Below are 18,568 nucleotides of genomic sequence, written 5' to 3'. Positions count from 1 at the left end.
GCCAGAAATTGTCATGCACTCTTTCTTTGTCCTTTGGAAATTAAATACATGATGTAACAGCTAAAAAACTACTAGGTTCTATTCACCCGAGCTCAAAACAGTGCCCAAAGTGCAGCTCGACAGTGAGTCACACTAGTGAAAGCGGTGATTATGTAAGGCAACAAGTTTGATCATTTTACAAATTTTGCGGTCATATAAATACATATGTAAATAAAGGGCGTAATGTAATACCGTATTCACGTGTGATGACAATGACAGTGCTGTCTCTAATGCTCAATAGGTTGAAAAGCCAGCCATTAATAATAAGTTAAATTTAAGTGATGATTTCTCTTGTATTGCTATCCTCTTCGCACTGCGATTCCCTCACACGGTTACAATTCGTGACTCTAGATTAGAAATAGAAAATGAATTACTGATGGAGTTTGATTAAATTCGTTGACGTTACATTTAAGCAAACAGTGACATCTGCTGGCCATAAAGGTCACTACGATGGCCCGTACGCTCTTTTAATAGCCAATCAGGTGACTGAATACTGCGACACACTCAGCTCGGCCAATCATCGAAAGCGTTTTCAAAGTCGTAATGGCTACTCTTGTATTGTGAAGCTCGAACATCCGTGGACGAGTACCGTGTATTGTTTATTTTGAAACTCAGTTGGTGGGAAAATTGCGTAAGTATCGCCATGTGATATATATACATATATAACTCCTTGACTGCGGCGATTAAGGATCTAATATTAGCTAGAATTTATGCGCGCGTATTCATGTCCACCGTGTAAACTGAACAATGAATTGAATGACACTGACTGAGTGGCGAAAACCTTTCGATGTTTGCGTGTCCAACTATTCGTTTTGACAGGATGAAGGTGGTAAATTTGAAACAAGCCATACTCCAAGCGTGGAAAGAGCGATGGAGCGATTACCAGTGGTCCATATACATCAAGTCCAACTTCCCAAAAGGAGCGACATGGGAATATCTCAATCTTGCAGGTTTGTCAGAAACACGTCCTTTATTTTGTTGTTATCCATGTTGTCTTAAGTGATTTTATTTTTCAGAAGCCCTGATGGAGCAGGCAATGATCGGCCCATCTCCCAACCCGCTGATTTTGTCGTATCTTAAATATTCCATAAGCTCTCAGGTGACAACAGTACAGTATTTAGAGTTGAAGTAGTCATGATTGTGGTGTTACTAGTTCCAACATGTTTCTCTCATCTGTGTGTCTAGATGGTGTCACACTCAAGTGTCCTCACAGCCATTAGCAAGGTACCATGTTGGACATATGACTTTCATAACTGTTATCCATTGAATTCTGTCCAGTTAAATAACAGCTGTTTTTTGTTTAATGCAGTTTGATGATTTTTCACGGGAGCTATGCGTCAAGTCACTTTTGGAAATAATGGACATGTTCTGTCACCGTCTCAGGTTGGTGAAAGGTCCTGTTATTTGTTCCATCTTGTACATGATTTGCACTGCAAAAAGGCTCAAAAGTGTCAGTGAGTAGTATGTTGAACTACTTTCCTATGTTGTTGTGCCAGTGGTTACTTTTACGTCACTGTAAAAGTGTAAAAGGCTGCACTGATATCTGCCTTTATAATAACCATTATCATGTTTGGCTGATGAAATTACAAATATTTATACAGTTTATTTATATATATATATTTGACTAGAATCCTGGCCTCAACTCACCGCACAGAATTTCACTGCTACCAAGAGGCTAACCAGAATGATCCTTGGGCCAAACCAATGCTATCATCATCAGTTTGGATGATCAGCCCAGTTTTGCTCTTGAAGACTGAAGAACTTACTTATTACTTACTTATTCTCTGGTCATGTAGTCGATGAAAATAGGAGCAGACAGTGGGGTTATTAGGCAACATTCCACTATTTGACAAGTGATGAGGGAAGTTTACTTTGTGGATTTCATTTGTTCATTGAAAAGGGAATAAAGGTTTTTATATTATTCAGTGGTACTTCGGTTTCCTCCTCCTCCTCCAAAGCCTATTTTAAGGCTTGGAACGCATTATTTCTTTTTCATTCATTGCAATGGGAAAAATTGATTCAGATTTCGAACAATTCGCTTCTCGAACGGGTGTCTGGAACGGATTGTGGTCGAGAACCGAGGTACCACTGTATTTAACACTTTGCCTTTTGCGTTGTTTATTTGTTTTTTGTATTTGTAAAAGTGATCAGAAAATAATCGGCCTGTTGGCAATTAAAAAAAATCCAGCACTCAGCGTCGGCCAAAGAAAAAGTAATGATCGGTGCACCCCCTTTGTATATTTATAAAATGTAGAATTATTATATGACTATAAACCTTTTTTTTGTTATGTTGGGAACTGTAACTTTGTAAGTGAAACCAAAGTCCCTGTAATTCTGCCTTTAATCCTGAACCAAAATGTTATATGTATTTATTTCTTTTTAAATGTACTTGAGTGTTGTCCACATGTTCTATTAGTTAGTTTTCTATTAATTCATATATGCTTGTAGAATGTTAATAAATAAAGTAATGCTAAACACAGTCTATTTTTACAAAATGCATGTATTACCATTGTAATTCACGTTTTCATTTTCATCTGTAGATGCCATGGTAAAGCAGAGGAGTGTATTGCATTGTGTCGTGCACTACTCGGGGTGGTGGTGTGGCTACTGCAAGGGAGCGCCTGGTACTGTGAGAAACTGCGGGAACCGGGCCCAATGACCAGCACAGAGGCCTGTTTATCAGCCTGCCAGGACAGACTGCACAGTCTAATCAAAAGCTCCAAGAACAGATCGCTGGTTCACATCGCACGTCTGGAAGAACCAGGTTTTTTTTCACACACACACACACACACACACACACACACACACACACACACATCTTTGTGGGGAACTCTCATTGCCATAGTGCTTCCCCAGCCTTGCACTCTAAACCTAACCATCTAAAACACATGGCTAACCTTAACCAGGACCTAAACCAAACACAGTGACTCTGTTATTTTCAAGTATTCATCCTCAAATTGAGACTTGCACTTGTGGGGACCGGTAAAATGTCCCCACGATTCAAAATGTCCCCACAAGTACACACACTCACAACACAACTCTGTCTTTCCTACCTGGTGCTGCAAACAGTTTAGGACCTGGGACAACATTCGTGAAAAGCAGGATTGTAGAGACATGCTTAAAGCCATGGAAAATGGCCCACAGGATCGATGACTGGTGCATGGTGAATCAGTGTATTCACTTTTTCTCCTCTCAGCAACCACTGAAGCATGCATAAAAAAGGCTATCTTATTCTATTTTGTCACGTTTTGAGCGGCCTTTTTTCTTTCTTTGTCCACCTGGGTGTGCTGTTGGCTTGGTTATTTGGTAACATGGTCGACCTTGGTTCATGTGCGTCTGAAAGTGTATTCCTTTTTTCCATGTTTTGGACAGTGTTTTATGGATGAAACCTTTGTTACTCAGTGTTGGAAGATGTAAACGATTTTCCTGGTGGGAACTAGTGTGTACTTGTTGGAACTTCTGTCTTTCTTCTGTCTGCTATTTTGATTAATTGTGTGAATGCTGTGCACATACATTTATTTTGTTGCATTAATCTCTTTTGTTGTTTTGTTCATGTTATGTTTTAGTTTCATGTCAGTTTAGTCAGAGATGTTGACATGCAAAAGTTGGTTGCATTCAATGATAAATGAATCAAAGTTCACAGCAGACCAATTTGTGCAAACATTACCAGTTATTTCTTTACTTTCAGTTGATTCTCATTCATGTCATTTTTTTCTCCAAAGGTTCCTGGAGCTGCGTAGAACAAGCAATGCTTAAAGTGACAGATGGACTGAGTGCAGTTTCTAACCAGGCACTGAGAACTAAATTGGAAGATGGATTGATGTTGGTGAAAGGGTAATAATTCCTTTTTAATACAGGAATTCAGAACCGTATTTTCGAATTCATAACTCATACACTTGTGTCAGATTGTATATGTGATTGTAACTGGACTCTTGTTTTCCTCAGTGTCACTCAGTTGCTGACTGAGTCAAGCAGCCAACCATCCCATGCGTCCTTCCCGTCAATCCATGCTTTCATCATGCTGGAAGGAACCATGAACCTGACCGGGGAGACTCAGCCTCTGGTGGAGCAACTGATGATGATTAAGAGAATGCAGGTAGAAGTCAACTGAAAAGAAACCAAACCTTTTCCTGACATTTTATTGTAATTGTGTAATGATTTCATCAATGACCCCGTGTCTAATCTAATTTACTCTAATGATATTATATGGTTCCAATTTTGCCTGCAAGTGATGCATGTGGTTTTATATTTACACATTATATTTCATCATCTTCTGATGTTTTCAGGTGACATATTTTTAGGTCTGGTATGATCCCTTCACATTCAATGCACCTGTATCACTGAATACATCCCTTAGTTATAAATGTATTCAATTTAATGAATTATTTTCCCTTGGTGTCTTCAGGCTGGAATCCTGCTGCTGTAAAAGTTAATGAGTTTCGTGTTTTTATTGCTGTGTTTAATGCAGTTAAAACATTATTTTGTCTCTGCAGCAAGTCCCCACTCCACTCTTTGTGTTGGAGATCTGGAAGGCCTGTTTTACAGGTCTTATTGAGTCTCCTGAAGGCACAGAGGAACTGAAGTGGACGGCCTTCACATTTCTCAAGGTGAATTTCAGTTTTAAGTCATTTGGTTTACTCTCCCCACCCTTTGTTTTTCTAAAGAATAACAATTTATTTGAAATGCCCATCATTATTACTGTTTATTTGTGTGTGGTTCATTATAGCAGTTCCATACTTCACTTCCGACTGCTGTCTTTTTCTTTTGGCCATAACATTTATCAAGCAGCTTTACTGGCTTTCTTCCTTCTTCTCCTGCATTCATGTGCATTTTTGTAGTGCGACTGTCTCTTACAATAATGAGTGCTATTGTTGCAACACTGTGTGGAACTCTTAAGCTAACAAATGCGGGGGTACAGTTGAAAGACAAGATCAAGTTTGCATTTTAGATCTGGGATTGAGGCATAGTCTTTAGAGTACATGCTGGGTTCTGTTCAATTTAAACCTCTAGAAGTCATGTCAGTGCATGTCCTGTGTGTTTGGTGCCGATTGCTTGCCACCTAATATCAAAATTGAAACTGAAATTTCCTTTGTGTTTTTTCATATTTTTGTTTGTCTAGATCCCTCAAGTTTTGTTGAGGCTAAAGAAGTATCCACAAGGGGACAAAGGACTGGTGAGATTTTGCTATTTTTTTGACATTAACCTTTAATTCCTTGTATTCGATTCCCATAAACATATAAAACCCGACCGCTTATCAAACCTCATCCACAATTCCCTATGATGTTTTTAATCACCTTTAAAACATTCAAATTTATTTTCGGAAGTCTTTATTAAATAACCTATTTAGTAAATAAATATCTAAAAATATGATTTCAACTTCACATCTACTTGCTGTTGAATGGCCCCAGCTACTAAAATGACAATAAGCGAGTCACAACCTTATCCACAAATCTGTCTCACAACTCACCATTCACACAAGTATGAAAATTGAACATTTTCTTTTTAAACTTGAGTATACACATATATCAATGTCCCATCTACCAACAGAACACTTGGTATGATCCCAAGAAATGAGTTGTATCTTGTCATGTAAATAATTTGTTTCCCGCTATTTTCTATACTGCATTACTATTGCTTTTCCAAATGTGTAGAGTAACTTTTCTGGCAAGTTTAAACACAGATGTGCTATTTGATCAAGTCTGAAATTGCATGGAAAATGCAATGTGGGACAGCATTGTGTTTTATGTTTGTTGTTGCTCTGTGTGCATCATCATTGTTTGATGTTTTTGTTGTCCCTGATACCTTAGTGCCTTTGCTTTTTGCTGCCTTGACACGTTGAATTTCCCCATAGTGGGACAGATAAGGACATCTACTCTAATCAAATATAATCTAAATAATGACTTATGTTTCAGTTTCTGCAGTTATATTTACACGTCTTATTCAGGGGATGGCAAACGAAAGAGTTTTAGCTCATGAAATGTTTTACCTTTATTGCAAGTGTCTTTCTGCTGTTCTATAGGAGTAAATGTTGACTGTCAAATCCGTTTTTTTCTTATTTCAATCCCCTGGTGTAGTGATGTGGCTGTATAAGAACCAAACATATCTTATTTTTGATTTTCCAGGACTTCATGGAGGATGTAAATGTTGCATTCCAGTATCTACTGAAACTCACACCACTGCTGGACAAAGCTGATCAAAGATGCAAGTAGGTTCAGTAACAGAGTTCGCATAATGTTTTTACGAATAAAATAAATCTGCATGCAGATTCTAGCTTTCTAGTCTTGAGTTCCTTTGCTCACTGTACACAGCTGCGACAGTCTGGGCATGCTGCTGCAGGAGTGTCACAAGCTCGGCCTGCTGTCGGAAGCCAACACGGCCAATCTCACATCACAGCGGTACACTTTCTTTCTTCATGTTGGCTGTTCATCATGGATATCTGTTCACTTAAGTAACGCGTTACATCCATTCCAACCCCCTCCCCACCCACCTGACCTTTTCCACTCGACCATGCCCTCCCCCACCCCTTCCCTTGCAAATTTGATTCAGGACGGAGGACAGGGAGTTTGCCCCAAAGCTAAAAATAGCTGAAAATGACATCATCCAGCCGAACCCGGGTCTCATCCTGCGAGCTGAACCCACTGTGACAAACATCCTGAAGGTTTGACTGTACTCACAATACTTAGATAAGATTTAGAATTAGATTTTACAACGGCAGGTAACCGATCATACTCTCTCCCATTATGTGATTGACACAGACTGTGGATGCAGACCACTCAAAGTCGCCCGAGGGCCTTCTGGGAGTGCTGGGGCACATGTTGTCTGGCAAGAGTCTTGATCTCCTTCTGGCTGCTGCTGCGGCCACTGGAAAATTGAAATCGTTTGCACGGAAGTTCATTAAGTAAGTTGTGAAAGATTTATTTGTAGAGTGTGTGTTGAGCCACTGCATAAAAACAATGACTCATACTGAAAAGTGGCACAGTAAACTTTAGCTGAGTCCATGAGGGTAATGTGAAGTAAAGAAAGGCTGTTAATGTGTACATGCACACACACACTTATCCTAGTAAGGCATTATGTGATTATAACTTTATTGACATGATTCCAGATTGATGGAAACCGTGGTTTGTTTCTTTATTTATTTCAGGCTCAATGAGTTCCCCAAGCACATCAGTGGAGAAGGATGTGAGTGTGAAGACAAACGTCACACGTCCCTATTTTGGTTGGGTTTCACAGTGAAAATGATACCAGGCACTTTCCTCTTCTTCCTCAGCCAAGTCTGCGTCTGTTCGAGCTCTACTGTTTGACATATCCTTCCTCATGCTGTGTCATGTGGTCCAGACATATGGCTCTGAGGTCAGTTCCTTGAAATTCCCTTCTTCCCCTTCTATAACTTGATTGTATGACTGCAGAGAATAATGTAAAAATGGTGTGCTAATAGTGATTTATTTTGTCCCAAGATAAATAAGATTTTGAAAAGCTGAGTCACCATTTTGGTTGTGTAATTACAGTAAAACAAGAAAAGGAAGAAAAAAGAGAACGAGAGCACAACTCCAACTTCAACATTAGATTACATTGAAAATTAGAGCTGCTCCCACAAGGTAGTTGAGATAGGTAATTTTGTTTCTACAAGTTGATGTCATCTCTGCTGTGTCTGTATGTGGGAATGAAGTTGAATAAACGGCAACCATAATGTAGAGAATTCTCAGTACTCTACAAGTTATTTGCTCGTGTAAAGTACCAGTACCAGGATAGCAATTTATGTGTACAGTTTTTACTCTCAACGTTTTGTAATGGATACTTTGTGATGTTCTGGTCGTGACTTGCCAATTTCGACTCTTGCCAGGTAATCCTTTCTGAACCCAGTCCTTCAGGGGAGACACCATTTTTTGAGACCTGGCTACAGACGTGTATGCCTGAAGAGGGAAAGACCCTCAACCCTGACCACCCCTGCTTCAGGCCCGAGCCCGGCAAGGTGGAGAGCCTGGTCACCCTGCTGAACAATTCCTCAGAGATGAAGCTGGTGTAAGTCCATACATGCCAGAATGAAGTGTAAATTCACCATTTTTTCAGTCAAACGAATCATAAACAATGAAATGATCATTACTGTACCGCTAGTCTTTAAACTTCAAAGCTTTCATTTGGTTTAATTTGATGTTTCTTTTTTTTTAGTCCTAGTGTACAGCTTGAAAAACGTCACGAACATTTGTCTACAATCCCAATATTGCAGTTGAACATGCAATCATGAAAGCATTATGTTCTGTTCAAAGGCTGCTGGTGTACAGTTCCTCAAAAGCAAAGAGTCATGTGAGGGGAGATCCGCTGATCTGAAATAGTACACGCTTGACCCATCGTCCAGAATTCTGGAAATTACCCAACCAAAGGAGTCTTGCTTTTACATTCTTTTTGCTGTGTCTTAGTACATGGTATGACACACTTTCAAATCGATGGAAATACTCTTCCTTGTTGGCAAATTAACTCGGTAATTACGAAACTTATTTACGAAAGAATTACATGAAGTGTCTGTTGGACTATTTATTCATGTTGTTTCAGGATGATGGCAATTCATCATTCATTTTTGTATTCATTTGTTTTTCTTTCTCCCACAAAGTCAGGTGAAATGGCACGAGATCTGCCTCAGCACCCCTGCAGCCATCCTGGAAGTTCTGAACGCATGGGAGAATGGCGTACTTTCTGTGGAGGCGGTACAGGTCTGGACTAATCGCTATTTCCTCTTTTTGCGCAGACATGCTCCATGGATGATGATAAGAAGTAATTCCGATTGCTTTTTTTCCTGTCTTTCCGTTGACATCCGCTTTTGTTTTCTTGTGTGTAGAAGATCACTGACAACATTAAAGGGAAAGTGTGCAGCATGGCGATCTGTGCTGTCGCCTGGCTTGTGGCGCATGTGCGGATGTTGGGGCGCGATGAGCGGGAGAAGCCACAGACCATGATCAGACAGTTGGTGACCCCTTTGTATGGGGAGAACACACTGCAGTTTTACAGCGAAAGGTACATGTACTGAAGTAACACACCAACTCGTATCACGTAAACTCAAAACATTTGTCTCAACACAACCTAATGATTGGTAAACACAATGTTTCATCTTCACCTTAACTTCCTTCTTCAGGGTAATAATAATGAGCTCCATCATGGAGCACATGTGTGCCGACGTCTTCCAACAGACAGGTGCCACTTTGCGCTCACCAGTGGAGGGTCAGGAGCCGATTCCTTATCGCAACTTACTGCCAGCCAAGGAACCCATTCACTTGGCTCTCAGCAAGCAGTTCCAGACGGTGCTGCGGAAAGGCTGGGTCGACAGCCGAGCATTGCATTTGTTCGAGAGTCTCCTTAACATGGGAGGGGTCTTCTGGTTTACCAACAATTTAGTGAAGGTAGGTGCGAGACCTCAAGAATCTCAACTCTTCCTTTATCTGCTCAGTTAGCGCAAGACTTGGGTATAGAATGTGATCAAACAATAAGGTCGTATATACATTTTAGATTACATTAGATGGCCTTAATAAAATTCAAGGGAAGGAAGTAAATCATAATCCATACCACTTTATTCTGTGACTTATAATGAGTGTTGGTCTTTGACTGTAAACCAGGATTTGAGTTTGCTTTCCATTTTTATTTTAGTCCTACGTTTGTTTAGGTCTGAATCATTTGGCATTTCCGGCGTGTTTGTTGTCAGTTCACTGGCAAATTGCAAATCCTCTCTGCCCCCTGAAATTCAACATTAGAAGGAACTCAAAGCGTTTTGATGAACTACGTGTACCGAGGTGCCCACACTGCGACAAATGACGACAGATGATCGGATGACATCTGTCAGAATGTTGTGTGATTTTGACTCTTTGATGACTATCGAAGTAACAGGCACTGCTGAGAATTATTCATGTCTATTTTCCTAACTATATTGAATCATCATCATCAACATCATCCTCGCTTATTTGTTGTCTGTTTGTGGAAGTGTGTCATCAGTTGCATCCTTTCTGGTCAGTTTTGTAATATTACACTAGTTTCTGTAAGGATTGGGTCATCTGAGTTCTTCCATTTTTTTTTTTTCCTACTTACGTTTTTATATTGTCTGTTTCTTACTTTCTTTTTCCAGGGTCGTGTCAATTTCCTCTTTAAAAGTATGAAAGTAATGTTAGATTTTCCCCTAACTTTCGGTATTTCAATGTTTAATGTACTGATTCCGCTAAACTGCATTTAATGCTGTTTGCTGAGAAACAATGTCTGTGTTTCAGGAGTTGCTGAAGGAGACGCGTAAGGAGTGGGCAGACAGAGTGGTGGAATTACTCTATAGCATATTCTGCCTCGACACTCAGCAGATCACGCTCACACTTCTGGGCACCATTTTGCCTAACCTGCTCACAGACCCTGCTAACTGGAAAAGCTTAGCAGACCCGCCCGGCAAAGCGCTGGCCAAGTAAAGAAACTTAGTTGCGGGCGTATTGGTGTGGTGCGATCTGGTGTTTATTTTCTTGTCTTGCTGCCCCTTCAGGTTGTCTGTGTGGTGTGCACTTAGCTCCTACTCGTCTCATCACCGAGGCTCCTTCTCTGTTCATCAACGCAAAAGACAACGGGAGGATATTGAGGTTTGTTTTCCAGAAAAAAATGATCTGAAAACAATAATCAGCTTGTTCAATCTTCTGGAATGAATGACTGCATTGTGTTTCTTGTTGCTCTCAGGACTACAACAGCCTCTTTCCTCTTGATGACACTCAGCCTTCTAAACTCATGCGCCTCCTCAGCTCCAACGAAGATGAGCATGTAGCTCTCTCCAGTCCAGGTCAGGTCATGAATGTTTTAATGTGGGTGTCTTCTATTGAGCCACTGACCTCTTCAGTCTACGCCATTGAGTTTCTGACATTGTAGTCACTGTTTTCCCAAGTCGAATTTGATATTTTATCAATGGACTATTGTGTTTGTTTTCTGTTTCTGAATGGTGTGGTTTTTGAATTTTGCTGTGTGAAACAGCATCTAAGAGGAACGGATCACTAAATCGCCCGAAAAGTATACTAAATGGGAAAAGTAGCTACTTATCAACCTACTTGACCTCATCATTAATCTCAAAACACAACTACCGATAACGTCATCTCATCTTCGTCAAGAGTTACCACGACAACGCCGCCTCCTCCACAACAACATACCTTGATACTACTGGTGTCACGCCTCTATTTTATACTTCTCAGTCTGCTCTTTGTCATTTTGACAGCAAGCCTTTTTACATCAGCTGTCCTACTGAAGAACTGCTCTTCTTTATCTGGTGTCTCCCAATTATACCTGTGCATCATCAGCTCTGCCCCTTCTAACTTTGATTCCTATCTTTGTGTCAGAGGTACTGTACGCAGAACGCACATCTTGGCAGGACTCACAACTGCCATGTAAAGCTTCTCTTTCATTCCTGCTACTTGTTTTCTGTCACAGATCACAACCCCCTCCCCAACTGTTGTCTCTACTTGTTCTTCCCTAATGAATGCCTTACCACAACAATGAATCCGTCTTTCACAAAGCATCACTGTATGTTTCACAGTTAATTATTACGATCAAATCATAATAAACAAGGTGTAAATGAATACGTTTGACAAAGGGCATTGAACTTTCATGTCGTATAGTTGACAGAAATGGATACATGTTGTTGTCCATGCAGGTGACCGATCTATGAGCAGCTCTCTCTCAGCCTCGCAGCTCCACACTGTCAACATGAGGGACCCTCTCAACCGAGTCCTGGGTGAGAAATTTGTGTGACATTTTCTAACACTGAGGGACATTTGCCCCTTTTTCCTGCTTGTCAATTTGTCCCCCTGGCAAGAACAAGAACCAGCAGGAACTACTGAATGTCCTGAGATGAACTGTTAGGCATAGAATTTTCATTGATGCCCACTACAGAGCTATCCGTGTACCACAAGGTTTTTAGGATGGTAGAGCAGTCAGGTATATCTCAAACTCTGTCTATCACATTTCTTTGTGAATTTGGTGAGGGATATAAGGTGTTTAATGAAAATACTGACCTCAGAGGACGAGTTTGTCTAGGTGCAATCATGCAGTGCTTGTTGGCTGACAGCTATGTGCTCTTTGTTCTGTTATATTTAAGCAATCTCGCTGCTAAAATGATCAACATCTAGGCATGAGTCATGGAAGTTCAGGAGATTTAAGTGGTCATGTTTGTGAGTAGCACGAGCATGTAGATGAGAAGCATGGTTCCAGGCATCCTTGAGTTGTGAAACAGCATCTTACAAAAGACAAAACTGAATTACTGAAGTGCCAATCAATGTTTAAAACCTTTTCAAAAAGTGAATCTCGATTTCAAACAACCTCTTATACCTAGTTTAAGACCTAGTGACCAGACCTCATGACTTATATCTCTGGAGGGGAGTTTTCTCAGGATTTTCCCTCCCTATCCACACGAGATGTGATCAACCTCAGCGTGACACTCGTGTGCTGCATACGACGTTCAGTGCTGACGCAGCCAGAATCTTAAGATCTTGTTTTCTTTTCTCAGCAAACCTGTTCCTCCTTATTTCCTCCATCCTGAGCTCCAAGACTGTTGGACCCCACACTCAGTTTGTGCAAAGTTTTATGGAGGAATGTGTTGAGTGCCTGGAGCAGGGCACACGTGGGAGCATCCTGCAGTTCATGCCTTTCACCATGGTGAGTTACAAGTGCAGGGGGAGGTAGAAGCAAGACAGGAGACATGAATCATAGTAGGAAGCATTTAGAGTAATGATTAGGCAACATGTATTAATGGATGTGACAAAACTCATTATGTAATAACGGAAGGATTGAGGTCAACTTTTTTCCCTGATGGCTTAGAATTTCAGATAATTTGTTTTTGTGGTTTTTTTTTTTTATTTGAAGTCTGCTGTTTCAAATGCCGTGATGCTTTCTTTTCTATTGATTCTCGGTGATCTTTTGCTTACTCTTCTGTCCATGTTCTCATTTACAGACTGTAGATTTTCTATCAAGGTGTTTCATGCATGGCATGTTGACAGTGCTTTTGTGGAGGCAGCTTGAGGGCTTAAACAACAACCTGCCTGGACATGTAGTGCCAAAAATGTGTTGTTCTTAAGGGTTGAAAAGAACAAACAAAGTCAGAAGCAGCGAGGAAAGGGATTTATAAATGTATTTTCTAAGGTCATGGAGATAAAAAAAATATTGCAAAAGCCATTGTGTTGTCTTAGTTTATGTTTGTTTTGTGGATTATTATTATTATTATTTATTTTTTTATGTTTTGTCAGTAGCGGCCGTGCGGACGAGCCTTGTTGCTATCGTTCAAGTTAGTTAGTTTCTGAAAAAAATGGTGCACTTGCTGTTTTTGAATATGGCCCAAAGCTTTGGGCATAAAAAAACAAAACAGAGTATCATGGTGCTAAAAGGTAGAGGTGTTGATGTGCTCGTGTGAAGATAGTGCGTCTCGGTATGTTAAATCTGATACTGAGAGTGTTGAAAGTGAAATGTCTGCGGTGGAGTTACAGGAAAGAAAAAAGTTTGTAGAACTTATTGTGAGGCTATAAACGGATCATAAGGCAGGAAAGTTGGTGCATTCGCTCCAAGTTTTGGGTCGGAAATAGTATTTAACTGATCTTATATGTGCCATGGTTTTCATCTTGGCTTGCATATTCTCTCACTGACCATGCAATGAATACAAACTGATTGCATGTGTTACTATCCCCAACAGCGAGCTGAGTTCCCAATGGTGTGACAAGATCGGAAATCAAACACTATATGATGTGTATTATATGAAAATATAGTGAATATGTTTTTTTAAAGGCTTGTAGGCTACTCCCCTGGTCTTTGCAGGTCTTTGCATATTGGTAAAGCTTCTCTCTTTGTTTGCAATTGCCATCAACTTCAACAGAACCACGATTATAGAGTGCCCCAGAATATTAGCCCCACTCACTGAATTTAAGTGGGACGATAGATTTTGTTTATACATAAGCCGCACTGGTCTATAAGCCGCGGGTGCAGTGGTGCTGTCTGCGCCGTAGAAAGGTCAGTGGTGTGGATATGCGGACGAAAACAGCACTTTAAGGTCAATAAGATGCCTATGATGCGATGAGGCTCAATTTTTGGCAGCATGACGTTCTTTAGCCTGTAAAAATCCATAAATTGGAAGCATTGTTGCATAAGCCGCATTCAGACTGCGAGATAGAAGTAGCAGCTTATAGTCTGGAAATTACGGTAATTTCATTTTCATAAAGTAGTGCAGATTTTGTTGATTAATCTCAGTGTTGTTGGTGAGATGCTCATAAAAGTTGGTGAAAGGTGTAAAGATAAGTGAAGTTCTTTTTCCATACGGATGTGGTTTCCACGTTGAAATCATCTCATTAATCACGGCTGTTTGGTTGTGACTCTAAATGAGTCACTGTGTTTCCTTTTTCAATGGTGATGAACATGTAGGAAACTGTGTGTTCCCCTTCACCTTTCCTCTTACATTTTTCTCACCCCTTCTTTTCCCCTCCTGTGATTCCAGGTCTCCGACTTGGTGAAGCTTCCCTCCCTGGCTAATCCTAAAGTGGTCCTGGCCATCACTGACCTGACTCTGCCTCTGGGACGCAGAATCGCAGCCAAAGCCATTTCTGCCTTGTGATCGTTTATGTTGAAGGCTTGTTTTGGAGTCACAACAGTTCAATGCCCATGAAACGATCCTGGGCCAGTGTTTTATTTTTTACTGTCTGTTGGGGGAAAAAAAGTTCATACTCCTCTGTAAACTCTTTTTATTCTTTTCCTATCTTTCAAAGCAATTTGTCCACGACAAAAGATGGTCAATGACAGGTTTTAGGTAAAAGACCACATGACAGTGAGACAACCACATGACCTATTAGAGGAAACTACATTCCGCTCTGATGAAATCTGCCTTTTGCAACACTTTCCAGAGAAACCCGTCTAGTGCTGGCATACCATTTCACTTTTAGTTGTGTATCCCTGTTGTCATGTGATGAGTTTTAGGAATCGTTTCATTCAGAACTTTGAAAAAAATACAACTTTATTTCAAGACCAGTGACAACACAAACTAGCATCAAGTGTAAAAGGTTCAGTGGCAATGACTCAAATCTTCAACAGAAAATAAATACATCTAATAAAAAAATGTTAAAAATCAGTGATGAGTTGATTAAATAAGATCATAAAGTTAAACCTGACATTGAGCCTGTAATAAATACAAATCGATATATGCATAAATACACAAGATCATCATCATTAAACATGCTCCTCCTACACTAAAACATCATCATCAGAATGACAGCATCAGGACTAGGGTCCACTGTCGGATCATGGAGGGCCTGGTGCTACTCTTGTATTGGGATCTGAACTCAGTCTCCCAGCAATGGGTTGGACCCATGTTTTTAGTTGACTGCTTGGTCTTGCACACAAACTCTCAGCATTGGTGCTCGATATAGAATCTTGTGTTTTCCAATGACAAGACTGACACTCTGGGTTCATGGCACTCTCACCAGAAAGAGGAATTTGATGGAGGAAAAGGCAAATACTCCAGCCTATGATCCAAGAGAAGAATGGCAATTTGATGTTAGATCAGCAGACCAGCTGCTCTGATCAATGAGCTGCTGCAGTTAGAATAGTTGCACTATTTCTAGCCATCAAATGACATTTTAGGTGCTGTGCGCTGAATATCGCTTCAATAAATAACTGATGAATATCTCTCGTATGAATACCAACCGGCATACACGAAAAGCAGCTGACACATTTAAATTATTATTAAATAAATAATCATTGAGATAGAAAAAAATAAATATGTAAAAAAATAAGGATCTGGTGGCGGCAGAAAATATGTCTGCTCTATGTCTCCTCCTCCTCTTCGCTCTGGTCCAGCTGTCGCAGCCAACGACTCATGTCATGTCCGAAGGACTGCAGGTGGACGAGGGTCAAGTGTATCGCCACTTGGACACGGTATTCACTGTCGAGGCGGAGTTCCACAGGGGCCGGTGTTGGTTGCACTGACTTTGCAGCGTTGGCCATCTTCAACATCTGCAAGGTGAGGAGTCAGGTGAGCTTCAGTTTTCACCCTCAGTTGTGTTTTATCACACTTGTACCTTGTTCAGCTGGACGACGAGATCTTTGATGTCAGCGATCAAGGCCACGACTTGCTCATTCTTTTGAAGTTTAGGGTATGTTGCATTCAGCATAGCCTGGTACAGCAAAAGACCCTCTGTCACCTGAGTCAGACCACTCTCCTGCAATGATCCAGAAAACAGGTCAATATGCGCTCTGCCCTCTGTGTGTTCGGGAGTCCAGATGATTCATACCACAGAAACGTTTTCCGCGCTGACTCTGAGCACCGGAGGAGTCGGCATGTTGATGTTGCGTGCCACGATCGCAAGATTGTCCACGTCCTCCTGGCCCAACTGGAATGTCTGAGGGGAGGAGGTGATGGTTAGAAAATGAGAAACATTTCATATATTGCTGTTTATATTGGAGTATCAAAACAAACTTCATTCAATCCCTACGGTAAATGAATAAAATAAGGTGATGTACTGCTGAAGAATTTCAGATTTATGCTACATTTACAGCATTGAAATGTTACAATAATCTCAGTTGCCAAACTTTTGACACGCTTGCAGTCTGCTGCTTTCACAACAAAAGCGTCAGATGTTGGATGGTGAGAAGACTCCTGAAGAAATATGTGAGGTGCTGGTTAAGGGCAACACTGGGGCACAATCCAATGTTGCACAGTTTTTTTTAGTATTCACTCAGACTGGCCGAGGTATTTCCTGCTATCACTGAAAACAAAGTGCAAGATAGCTGGAGATCATGTGAGATGTTCTGTCTCAGAAATTATGTGTTTAATGATAACACATTATTTCTACCATGTGCAGCAGTATTTGATGGATAAAAAAATAAGAGGGAAAATATTATCTGTTATTGATATTATATTATATTATTGATGTATTTCAACCTATCCGTGACATTTTAAACTCTGTCTTTTATACCTGTACAAATGTTATTTGGTTTAATGTTGTTAGTTCTGTTAAAAATGTTGAATTACTGTATGCGAGGCGTATTTTTTCATGTTCCTTTCACGAATGCGTTGTTTAAATGTTTTACTAATGTTACAAACAATGGCCTCTTCGAGACGACAAAGCGCAGAATCCTACTTCAACGTGTTATTTGATCGCGTAATTCAATTTCATTACTTCTGTTATCCCTGAAAAGTTCAAATCGCTGCGGGCAACACGCATGCGCAGCAGCATCATTCGCGCAGCGCCGCTTTGAGGCGTGAAAGTGAGTTTTGTGCCGAGCGTGTGTCTTGTCTCTCACCTCCGTGTCGACGCAGGACTTGTGGGCTTCTTTGACGGCCTCGATGAGCTTCTCTGTCAAACTGCGGCTGTTGCCGACCTGAGCCTGGAACTGCGGGTCCTCAACAAGTGCCTGGTCGCCGGCGTGGAGCCTCTCTAGCGGCGCGCTGCCCACGATGGAGGCCATGTAGCAGTGGAAGGCGAAGGCTGCGGAGGAACGAACGCCGACACGTCAAGGATCCCGATGTCAAGCAGAAACCCGCAGTGTTTTTGAAGGAAGCAGGCGCGGCCCCCCGCCTCCAGGCTAAAACAATTCGCAGAAATGAGCAAACTAAACTGGGTTACTGAAACCTCCCGACCAATCTGCCTCTCAAGTTCCACTAAAACCGCCCTCTCGGAGTCCAAACTTATGGGAGAGGCCGAGGCACCTTCCCCTCCTCCGGCGTGAGAGGAGATGGTCAGCAGGGATGAGAAGGCAGAAGCGTGACCTCACGCACTACTCACCAATCAGGATGTGCATGGTCACAGATGAGAAACCAGATTTGAAACAAAGTGCCATCATTATTTACCTGTTTATAAAGCATGTCAGTGTGGACATACGGGGCGCCCCCACCTACGTTTCCTACCGGCCCATTCATTTTTTGAGGATTATTCAGCCTTACGAGGGGAAAGTATTCATGACGAACTACACTAAAGATCGTGAGATGATTTCGGTTCATGTTCCGTGTGTCACGGTGGTTGACGTCCTTCAACCTGCAATCTCAAAATGAATTTCCATTGATCAACTATATCCATCTAGGGGCACAATTCAACGACTGTTCTCGACCAATTCACCGTGCGAAATATAAGTTTTATTGTCAGTCTCCCAATGTAGCCCATGAATCGTGGACAAAGGAAAACCTGCCTCTTCATCTTAAAAAAGCCTTTTCCAATAAACACAAAATTGAAAAACAGTACGAATTTTTCATCTTACTCTTTTTGCTTTGTTTGCCGTCAAACCAAAAGGAAAAGAGGTTCGAATATGATGAGAAAACCTGGCGGGCGGAATGAATGTGTTTGCATTTCAAATACCTTTCTTTTGGTGAATCAAATAAATAAAATTTCTATTTTTACGTTTTATTTAAGCAGCGCAAATCTTAAATGAAAACTTACAAAAAAGACCAGAAGAGAGTCCTAAAACAAAGAAATTGAAATAATAATGAATTGTAAAATAAATATATTAAAATAATATATAAATAAAAGTATATGAACATAGGCATCATTGTTTCCCTTCTTCC

At 40.8% G+C, this 18,568-nt stretch overlaps 2 protein-coding genes across 3 annotated transcripts; one reads left to right on the top strand and one right to left on the bottom strand.

The window, feature by feature from the left end:
* The first annotated feature begins 566 nt into the window (after positions 1-566).
* On the top strand, positions 567-15,726 carry med24 (mediator complex subunit 24). 2 transcript variants are annotated; one of them, XM_053853820.1, is made up of 26 exons: positions 567-670; positions 859-989; positions 1,056-1,138; positions 1,225-1,263; positions 1,349-1,422; positions 2,580-2,803; positions 3,762-3,873; positions 3,985-4,135; positions 4,533-4,646; positions 5,159-5,212; positions 6,162-6,244; positions 6,348-6,434; positions 6,586-6,697; positions 6,795-6,937; positions 7,181-7,218; positions 7,307-7,389; positions 7,880-8,058; positions 8,645-8,744; positions 8,870-9,045; positions 9,164-9,428; positions 10,284-10,465; positions 10,541-10,634; positions 10,729-10,828; positions 11,690-11,770; positions 12,542-12,690; positions 14,513-15,726. In XM_053853820.1, exons 2-26 carry the CDS (start codon positions 860-862, stop codon positions 14,627-14,629), a joined length of 2,970 nt encoding a protein of 989 aa, XP_053709795.1. In that variant the 5' UTR covers positions 567-670; position 859; the 3' UTR covers positions 14,630-15,726. The 2 variants fall into 2 exon arrangements, with proteins under 2 accessions (XP_053709795.1, XP_053709796.1); XM_053853821.1 differs by having other exon boundaries at positions 6,598-6,697; positions 14,513-15,723.
* LOC128752530 (uncharacterized) lies at positions 14,990-17,730 on the bottom strand. Its single transcript, XM_053853822.1, has 4 exons — positions 17,314-17,730; positions 16,302-16,409; positions 16,089-16,229; positions 14,990-16,023 (listed from the first exon to the last, which is right to left on the bottom strand). Exons 1-4 carry the CDS (start codon positions 17,476-17,478, stop codon positions 15,835-15,837), a joined length of 603 nt encoding a protein of 200 aa, XP_053709797.1. The 5' UTR covers positions 17,479-17,730; the 3' UTR covers positions 14,990-15,834.
* Between the last annotated feature and the right edge of the window lie 838 nt (positions 17,731-18,568).

The sequence above is a fragment of the Synchiropus splendidus genome, chromosome 1, assembly GCF_027744825.2.
Source record: "Synchiropus splendidus isolate RoL2022-P1 chromosome 1, RoL_Sspl_1.0, whole genome shotgun sequence".
NCBI lineage: Eukaryota > Metazoa > Chordata > Actinopteri > Syngnathiformes > Callionymidae > Synchiropus > Synchiropus splendidus.
The sequence above is the reverse complement of the archived record's forward strand: the minus strand, read 5'-3'. Positions and strand labels throughout refer to the sequence as shown.